This window comes from Aphidius gifuensis, linkage group LG4 (genome assembly GCF_014905175.1).
Source record: "Aphidius gifuensis isolate YNYX2018 linkage group LG4, ASM1490517v1, whole genome shotgun sequence".
NCBI lineage: Eukaryota > Metazoa > Arthropoda > Insecta > Hymenoptera > Braconidae > Aphidius > Aphidius gifuensis.
In genome coordinates this window covers 20,157,601-20,167,430 of record NC_057791.1, presented here as the reverse complement: position 1 = coordinate 20,167,430, position 9,830 = coordinate 20,157,601, and the positions used below count along the sequence as shown (strand labels likewise).

Sequence of the window (9,830 nt, the reverse complement as noted above, 5' to 3'; positions counted from 1 at the left end):
AGCACTCCTGAAATACTCGCACGGAAGGTTTGAAGAGGACAACTGGTTCAGTGGTTCAATGATTATCAACTGTGACACACGTGCCTCTAAATATTAATAATTTTTTATATTAACAATTATACTTTTTATCATCATTAATAAAATCGAATAAAATACGAAAAAAAATTAATCAATAAATCAAGTTTACGCTTCCACAAATTAACTGAGTCAAATTTCGATTGGAGTTTTAAGTTACTCGTCTTAAATTTCCATCATCCGGTGAGTAGAATTAATAATTCAATCTTACATTATCAGTTTTTATTCTGAGTATGCAATTATTTGTTTATTTTATCTTTTAAAATTAATCATGCTAGTCTGCAGCAACTGATCTGCTTCTTAAAAAATAACATTTATAATCTTCAAATAAAAATAAATTTATATTATCAAAGCTTATTAAATTTAAATGATAATCAAGTGACATCATCTTAAATTGTCTCGACTATTTATCTTTGAAAAATAATAAATAAATTATCGAAATAATTATTAGGTTTTTATTTAAATTACACACATTCAAGGCAAAACTATTTATTAATTTTTTATATAACACTAATTATCTTCTTTTTTTTATTTTATTTAAATGTTATTCAAATAATATCAGTCACAAAAAAAAAGAAATAAAAAATAATACTCCATGAATTTTAATATTTTTTTTAAATTAAAAATTAATTGATTTTTAAATGTTAAATAAATAAATTTATTTTTTTTTTTTCGATTAAAAAATCATCAGCTAATGTATAGGTCAATCGTGATGATGAATAATTTTTTTATCATTAAATTTATTAAATTTATTCAGGGATAGAGAAAAAAAATAAAAGGGAAATTGAAAGTCAATCTGAAAAAATTTAGCCATAACTTAAATACTGCGTAGTTCCCTTTTATGCTTTCTTCTCCATTAATGGAATAATAAAATTCCATATAAACAAGTAGTATTTATTTGCAGATAATATAAACCAGAAATGTTTAAGCAATTTTCTAATGCCATTATACAATACATATTTATTTTTACTTGTCTCATTATTGTACACTCAAATGATTATCACCATTTAAGGTGTTGATCGCAAATCAACACACTAAATTAAGCTTACTAAAAAATTATATCTATGATTCATCATCTATTAAATAACAATGATATAATTTTTCTATTTAATTTTGAATCTTAAAAGGGTTTTTAAAAAATATATTTATGATGTTGTTGTTTATGGTATTTAAACACTAGGTCATTGATATGAAGATTAATTCACGGTCTAAAAATAAAAAAAATTAAATAAATAAATAATTAAATAGTTAGATAAATAAATAAATAAAGTAGTTGACTTTGACTCTGCACCCACCTTCGACCTTAACCAGCTGTCTCGAAACAATAAAATATTCAAAGGAACATCTGATATTATAAATATATTTTTGTTAATTTATTAAAATACTTGAGTATCTATGTTTTTTTTAAAAATTATTTTTTTTTACTGAATTTATATTTACTGATTTGCGGTGGTGGGCGACATGAATTCCCAATATGGTCATGCTCTTTTATGGATGCACTGTGATCATGGATATTTCGAGGTCACTTATTATTCTCTTGCACAATAATACTCTTGTTATAAACTACCTTTTTTCAATTATTATTTTTATTTAATTTTTTTTTTCCCTAAGAGTATGATTGTATATATTTTATATATATTTTTTTATTGTTTTTTAAAGGTAATTTTTTGTTGATTAAAATTATCGAGAATGGGAGGTATGACTCAGAAATCTTGGACACCAACTAAAAGACGAGGACCAATTGCTGCTGAATTTGGAAGTCCCGGACCTGCTTGTGTTATTTTGCCGTCCCTTTTAGGTAAGACCTTGACGAAAATAAATAAATAAAAAATTAATATTATATATTTAATAATATACATTATATAATATTGTTTGTTTTTTTTTACTTTTCTTTCAGGTAAAACTGTTCCAGATTCAAAACGTGGCAGAGCACCTGCATTTTCATTTGGAAGCAGGTATTAATTATATATTTTTTTTTAATCAATTTTGTTTTTTTATTTTTTATTTTCACTATCTTTAGACATTCACAAAAAAATGATAGCCCTGGGCCAGGACCAGGTCAGTACAACGTATCAGGTCTCAACGCAAAAGGTAAAAATTAAAAAATAATTTAAATATAAAAAAGAAAACAATTTAAAAAAAAACTATTAATAGAAAATTAATTATATAGAAATAATCTAATCGAGGAAAAAAAAAACGAAAAATATTAATAATAAAAAACTAATCAAACTGATAGTAAAAACTGATAGGTATTTAGAGAAATAATCTAATTGAAAAAAAAAAAAATTAAATTAAAAAATATTTGTAATTTAAGTAGCTGCATGATAGGTTTTTTTTTTTCTTTTTTTTTTCAAATGTTATTTATTAATAGGCATTGTTAAAGTGAATAAATAAATTTGTTTTTTATTTATTTATTTTTATGGATCAATGAAAAATGAGAGATTCCATCGGGTACTTTCTCGTGCATGACTCGGTATCGATCAAACATGTTTCTTGACATTGCCATACACATCCAATGGAATTACAAGACCTCTTTAATTCGACAACATTCCTTCAATTTATTTCCCCTATTAATAATTAATGCTAAAAATAAAATACAAAATTTAAAAAAAAAATACACAACAAGAATAATAAATTTAATTAATAGAAAAAAACATCAATCAAAGTGAAATTTCGAAATTTCTATTCGACAATTATGATTAATTTTTTTATAATTATATTATTTATTTATTTAATATCACATGAAATTTTATAATTAGTTTTCCAATCGTGTTTTATTTAAATTTATTTTTAATAATGATATTTTGATATTTCGGTTTTAGGAAAAGACAAAGCACCAGCCTTGTCTCTTCATGGTCGAAATAAAGTTGAGAAAATTGAATCAACACCGGCACCCGGTGATTATGATCCACAAAAAGCTGAAAAGGTCATTCAAGATAGTTCACCAAAATATTCATTTGGAATAAAAACTCAAACTGATAAAATTAATTCAACTCCAGGTATCATAAATAAAAATTACTATTCTATGTTTTTCTGTTTGTTTTAAAAAATGTCTATTCTATGTGGTGAAAGTTTTCCAAGATCCTATTATATCATTGTTTCTATTTTTGTAAATTTAATTTATTCATTTTTAAATAAATTTTTGAATTAGCACCTGGTGATTATTGTGCAGAGAAATTCGACAAGTCACCACAATTTTCATTCGGCTTGAAGCACGCTGCTGAAAAACAAAGTGACAATCCTGGTAAATATTTGTCCAACTGGTGCATTGTTTTAAATATATTAACAATCATTTTTTTAATCATCTAGTATAATATTAAAATCACATTAAAATTGTTAACAAATAAAATAAATATGTATAACTAATTATGTAATTCAAAACGCAGTTTAACGGATCATCAGTGTTGAAGACGTAACACAGGCATCATCTTCTATTTTGGGTTTGGTACTTCAACCTCTCACTTACAAATTATAATGCATGCCAATCATATATCATTATTTAATTTATTGCGTAGCTAAAAAATTAAAATACTCATACAAGTTAAATTTAAATTATTAAAAGCATAAATTTGTTATTGAAATTATAATTTTTAGCGCCTGGATATTATTGTCCGGAGAAAGTTAATCTTGATAAATCACCACAGTACAGTTTTGGAAGAAGAACATCACTTGAAAAAATATCAGAAACACCAGGTCATTATTATTCATATTTTTTAAATTTATTATTTATATTTTTTAGATAAAAAAACAGTATTGTATTTGTGAATTTTAATTTTTTTTAGCACCTGGTACGTATTGTCCGGAAAAAGTTTATTCACCCAGAGGTCCACAATACAGTCTAAGTGGCAAAGGACCTTCGCAAAAAATTAGCGATATTCCAGGTATTTATTTTTTAAATATTATTTTTAATTTGTGACATTTTTTAAATTTATTTTTTTACTGAATGGCTTTTTTTTTAGCACCTGGAGCATATAGTCCTGAAAAATTTAAAATTGATCATTCACCACAATATTCATTTGGACTTCGTACATCACTTGATAAACCCAATGACACACCTGGTAATTATCTGTCTATTTTATTTAACAATATTATAATTTTTCTATTGAAAAAAATTAAAAATAATTTAAATTACTATGTTGTTTAAACTTGAGAATTTTATATTGTAATTTTTATTTTTTTTTTTTCTTTGAGCACCCGGTACTTATAGTCCGGAAAAAACAAATTTCGAACATACACCGAATTATAGTTTTGGTCTAAGAAGACCTCTTGATAAACCAAATGAAAATCCAGGTTTAAATAAAACTTTTAATAAAAATTTAAAAAATTTAAAAATATTTAATTAATAAATTTTTTTTGATATATTTAAGCTCCTGGATCGTATTCTCCTGAAAGATTTAATTTACATAAAGGCCCAGAGTACAGTTTATCTGGTAAAGGACATTCAGAAAAACCATCCGAAAATCCAGGTAATTATTTTTATAAATTTAAATTATCATTTCGATTAACTTTTTTTTATATTGTCATTTTAATAGCACCTGGTGCATACAGTCCTGAAAAATATAATCTTCATAAAGGACCAGAGTACAGTTTATATGGAAAAGGATCACCAGATAAAACAGACGGCACTCCAGGTATTCTTTATTTTTAATTTTATTTTTTTCTTTGAAAATTTTGTTTAGTTTTAATTTTTTAATTATTATCAATAGCACCTGGTGCATACAGTCCTGAAAGATACAATCTTCACAAAGGACCAGAGTACAGTTTATATGGCAAAGGTCCTTCAGAAAAAATAAATGATAACCCAGGTAATTTATTTTATACTTTACAATTAATTTTTTTTTACTAAATAAATTATTTTATTTATTTTCAATTAGCACCTGGAGCATACTCGCCGGAAAAATTTAATTTAAACAAAGGCCCTGAGTATAGTCTATGTGGTAAAGGATCACCTGAAAAACCAAATGAAAATCCAGGTATTCAATTTAATTAAAATATAATTTTTCTTTAATTTTTCGATAATTTGTAATATTTTTTTTTATTTGAAATAGCACCTGGAGCATACAGCCCTGGAAGATACACTAAACACAGAGGACTTCAGTACAGTTTACAAGGTCGAGGGCCAGCAGAAAAAATAGAAGACACTCCAGGTAAATTAAAAAATGGTAAAATTTAATTTTTATCTATTTTAATTTATTGTTTTTTGTTCAATTTCTATCAACAGCACCAGGAACATACAGCCCAGAAAAGTATGATTCACACAAAGGACCTGAGTATAGTTTATATGGAAAAGGATCTTCTCCCAAGCCCAACGATAATCCTGGTATTTATTTTTATTTATTAACATTTAAAAAATTTCATTATTCACTATATTAATTTTTTTTTTAATTTCTATAAAATTAGCACCAGGTACTTACAGCCCTGAAAATGTAAATTTAGATCACTTACCAAATTATAGTTTTGGTCAAAGGACACCATTGACTAAACCCAGTGACACACCTGGTAATTATTTTTCAAAATAAAATTAATAAAAGTAAAATGTCCTTGATAATAATATTATCTGTTGTTTTTTTTTCTCATTGACCAGCTCCTGGCTCATACAGTCCTGAAAAAATAAATTTACACAAAGGACCAGAATATAGTTTATGTGGAAAAGGATCACCCGAAAAGCCTAATGACAATCCCGGTAAAGAAATTTATGATTCATCTTAAAAATAATAAAAATACTTTCAATATTTAATCTTATATTTTTATTTATGATTTGATGAATAGCTCCAGGTTCATACAGTCCAGAAAAAATAAATTTAACAAGAGGTCCAGAGTACAGTATCTGTGGAAGACATTCACCAGATAAACCAAACAACAATCCAGGTTTGAATTAAAATATAATCTAAAAGTAAAACAAAGGAAAATGTAGTTTAGATAATTAACAAAAAAATTGATGAATTGGTAGGCCCAGGTACATACAGCCCTGAGAAAATAAAAACATTGGATCATGAGCCCTTTTTCAGCTTTGGAAGTAGAACACCAATGAGTAAACCTAACGATACTCCAGGTAATGGTGTCTAACATACCCGTGGCTAACATAAAATTAAATTTCATAAAAATAAAAAATTAAATCATCATTTAAAACACTCATTACAACACAAATAATTTAACATTTTTGATTAAAAATAGTTTTGAATGAATATTATTTTAGCCCCAGGTACATATTCACCAGAAAAATCAAACTTATCCAGCTCTCCTAGATACAGCTTTGGTATAAAACATTCCTCCCACCAATCTAATGAATTTCCTGGTGAGAGAAGAACTATTTTATATAATTTTTTTAAATATTATTATCATAGCACTTAATTATTAAGCTATAATTTTTTTTAAATTTAATTCAGCACCTGGTACGTATGAACCAGAAAAATGTTCAATTGACAATGCCCCAAAATACAGCTTTGGTATAAAAACACCCTTGGAAAAAACAATTGAAACACCTGGTAAGATTTTTAATAATTTCACAAAGTAGTTTATCATTTTATTTGGAATGAATTTAAATTTTTAGCACCAGGCACATATTCTCCTGAAAAAAATAATCCAAACAAGGGTCCACAATTCAGCATAACCGGCAAAAATATCATCAATAAATCTGATAATAATCCAGGTATTTTTATTAATTAAAAATTATATTATGTATATTTAAATTTAAAAAATAACTTGGTGATTTTTATTGAAGGACCAGGACAATACAGCCCAGAAAATGCCAAACAAGTTTGGGAAAAAGCTATGCAATTTACATTTGGTCTTAGACCACCTGTAAATACAAACAACAGTGTACCAGGTGAAAAAATTCCTGAATAAATATAAAATAAAAAATAGGATCTTGGAAAAATTTAATTATCATTTTTATAATTTTAATTTAATAAATATAATTTCTTTTGTTAATAATAAAAACAATATTAAATTTTCAGCACCAAATGTTTATACAATTCCATCAGCTCTTGGTGGTACTAAAGAAGGAAATAAAAAAACAGCACCAGCATATTCAATTGCTTCAAGACAAAAAATATTTACTGATGATAGAATTCTTGTACCTGGACCTGGTTCTTATGAAACAATCAAAACTGATATTGTCAGATCAAAAAGTGCAGCTTACAGTATGAGTGGACGTTATCAAATATCAAGTGATCATGAAAAAATTCCAGCACCAGGTGCTTATTGTCCAGAAAAAGTTGTACTCGATATTCCACCAGCTCATACTTTTGGAATTCGACATTCACCTTACATATGTAATCTCAAGGACACTGATGTTTACTAAGCAGCTTGGAAAAAAATATATTTGGCCGTTTTTTCTTTTTAATAATTCATTTAATATTTTATTTAGAGTCTTTATAAAAAATTAGTTTAAACTTTGAAATTGAAAATCTATAACTGAAAAGAGCTAATTAAATTAAAAATTAGTTATCTTGTTTTTATTATTTTTTTTTAAATTGGAAATGTATTGTTATTTCAATTTTTTATACAAATGTGCAGCTATTTTGTTTTTTATTATCAATATATAATTGACAACTTAATAAATTTCTTTAACATAAAAAAAATTGGATAAATATTATTCATATAAATTTCGTTTATTCATCAATTTTTTTTCTAATATAATTTGATTTAAAAAATAAAAAAAACTTTAACAATTTTAACAATAAAAAATTTCCTAACAAAGTATATCTCAAATATAAAAAATATATTGACACAAGTTATATGTGCACTAAAAAAAAAAAACAATTTAAAAATTCATGATTAGTTTTTAAAATTTATCAAAGCACTGGGGGTAAATGTTTAATAAAAATTTCTTATAAAAAATAATGATTATTGTCTTGCAAGTTGATTCAATTCATCAGTTAATGATTTAATATTACAATAAACACGTTTACCAGCAATCCAAGTTGATAAAACTTCTAAACTTTCATTCAACATAATAAAATCAGCATCAGCACCAAAATCAAGAACTCCTTTTTTATTTTCAATACCAAGTGATCTTGCTGGATGTAGAGTTGCTGCTTCAAGTGCCTCAACAACTGAACATCCTAAAAAATAATCAAGACGGTTTAATAAAAGTTTATAATAAAATTAAAAATAGATAATTAAAAAAATTTTATTTACCAGTAGCTTCTTTAAAGATACGAACACATGTTGCCATATCAGCAGTACTTCCACATAGTGTTTCAGTTTTAGCAATATATGCACGACCAAATCTAACATCAATATCAAATTGTCCAAGTCTATGTCTTCCTTCTGCAAGTCCCAGTGCTGATATTGCATCAGTAACAAGCACAAGACCTGATAAATCAATCCAAAACAAATCATTACATTAGAATTAAATACAATTAAAATTATATTTTTAAATTTTCTAACCATCTGGATGAGTACGATGAGCAATTCTTAGTGCTGCTGGATGAGTGTGTACACCATCAGCAATAATTCCAAAATGAATAATTTTATCTTTTGGTATTTGATCAGATGTCAATAGTCCAACAAGACCAGGATCTCTGTGATGAAATGGCAGCATTGCATTAAACAAATGAGTTATAAATGTTGCTCCAGCTTTAACAGCATCTTCACCTTGTTTTAAATTAGCTATCGAATGACCCAATGACACTTTGACATTTTGTTTTATCAATTCTTTGATAACATCACATGCATTATCAATTTCTGGAGCAAGTGTTATGTATGATACATTTTCCAAGCTTCCATACATATCCATAAGTGTTTTAAAACCCTTGAATAAATTATAAAAATAACATTTTATTTTTTTGCAGACATTGAGAATATATTTTTATACCAAATTTACTAACATCAGGAAAACCTTTTATATGCAATTCTTGATGAGCTCCTTTTTTATTGACACTTATAAATGGACCCTCAATATGAACACCAAGTACTGTTGCACCATGTTCACCACCTTCTTGTTTTTTAATTTTTGGCAATACTTTTTTATATGTTTCAGTTGGTGATGTTACAAGTGTTGGACAAAATGATGTTACACCATGAGCCAGTAATTTTTTAGCAACTATGTTAATACCTTCCTCGACATTTTCAACATTATGTGTAAAATCAATTCCATATCCACCTGTAAATTATTTTTTTTTTTTTAACTAAATATATTTATAAAATAAATCATTATTATTACCATTTATTTGAACGTCTATATATCCTGGTGAAATTATGCAATTTTGACAATCAATTTTATCATCAGGATCAATTTTTTCATCATAAAAAATTTTTTCTGGATCAACTATTTTTCCATTTCGTACCCAAAGATCTTCCTTAATTATTTTACCATTTCTCAATATATTACAGTTGAATAATTTTAATAAAAAACATTCATTCTTAACTGACATTTTTAATAATAATATAAAAAAACAAAAACAATTAATTCTATTGATGACAAATAAATGTATTTTGAATTTTGAAAAATAATAATTATTTATTATAATTATTTTAATTAACTAAATCATTTATTCAACTACAATTATTGTTGAGTATATTTTTTGTACTGAACTTGTTGAACAAAGCTGGCTTTGTTAAATAAATTTACTGGATAATTTCATTAGCAAATTATTGCAATTTATCAGCAAATTATCACTCAAGTATATTTATTATTTAGGGGGGAAATCATTAAACGTCAAAAGAAATGATAACAAAATAGATTGAAAAAAAAAAATTAAAAAACAAAAATAAACAAAAAAAAAAAACAAAAACAGTTTAGGTAGCGA

At 25.6% G+C, this 9,830-nt stretch overlaps 2 protein-coding genes across 7 annotated transcripts; one reads left to right on the top strand and one right to left on the bottom strand.

Annotated features, from left to right (window-relative positions):
• LOC122855540 (mucin-1-like) lies at positions 1 to 7,912 on the top strand. 6 transcript variants are annotated; one of them, XM_044156986.1, is made up of 25 exons: positions 31 to 258; positions 1,735 to 1,873; positions 1,973 to 2,030; positions 2,096 to 2,166; positions 2,898 to 3,074; positions 3,227 to 3,319; positions 3,670 to 3,768; positions 3,858 to 3,956; positions 4,035 to 4,133; positions 4,267 to 4,365; positions 4,443 to 4,541; positions 4,608 to 4,706; positions 4,782 to 4,880; positions 4,950 to 5,048; positions 5,124 to 5,222; positions 5,297 to 5,395; positions 5,476 to 5,574; positions 5,660 to 5,758; positions 5,845 to 5,943; positions 6,026 to 6,127; positions 6,272 to 6,370; positions 6,462 to 6,560; positions 6,626 to 6,724; positions 6,797 to 6,901; positions 7,032 to 7,658. In XM_044156986.1, exons 2-25 carry the CDS (start codon positions 1,765 to 1,767, stop codon positions 7,376 to 7,378), a joined length of 2,646 nt encoding a protein of 881 aa, XP_044012921.1. In that variant the 5' UTR covers positions 31 to 258; positions 1,735 to 1,764; the 3' UTR covers positions 7,379 to 7,658. The 6 variants fall into 6 exon arrangements, with proteins under 6 accessions (XP_044012925.1, XP_044012922.1, XP_044012921.1 ...); XM_044156987.1 differs by lacking the exon at positions 3,227 to 3,319 and having other exon boundaries at positions 28 to 258; positions 7,032 to 7,912; XM_044156988.1 differs by lacking the exon at positions 4,267 to 4,365.
• On the bottom strand, positions 7,668 to 9,797 carry LOC122855542 (N-acetylglucosamine-6-phosphate deacetylase). Its single transcript, XM_044156992.1, has 5 exons — positions 9,245 to 9,797; positions 8,910 to 9,184; positions 8,470 to 8,833; positions 8,218 to 8,394; positions 7,668 to 8,141 (listed from the first exon to the last, which is right to left on the bottom strand). The coding sequence occupies exons 1-5, from the start codon at positions 9,453 to 9,455 to the stop codon at positions 7,924 to 7,926; spliced, it is 1,245 nt and encodes a 414-aa protein (XP_044012927.1). The 5' UTR covers positions 9,456 to 9,797; the 3' UTR covers positions 7,668 to 7,923.
• Between the last annotated feature and the right edge of the window lie 33 nt (positions 9,798 to 9,830).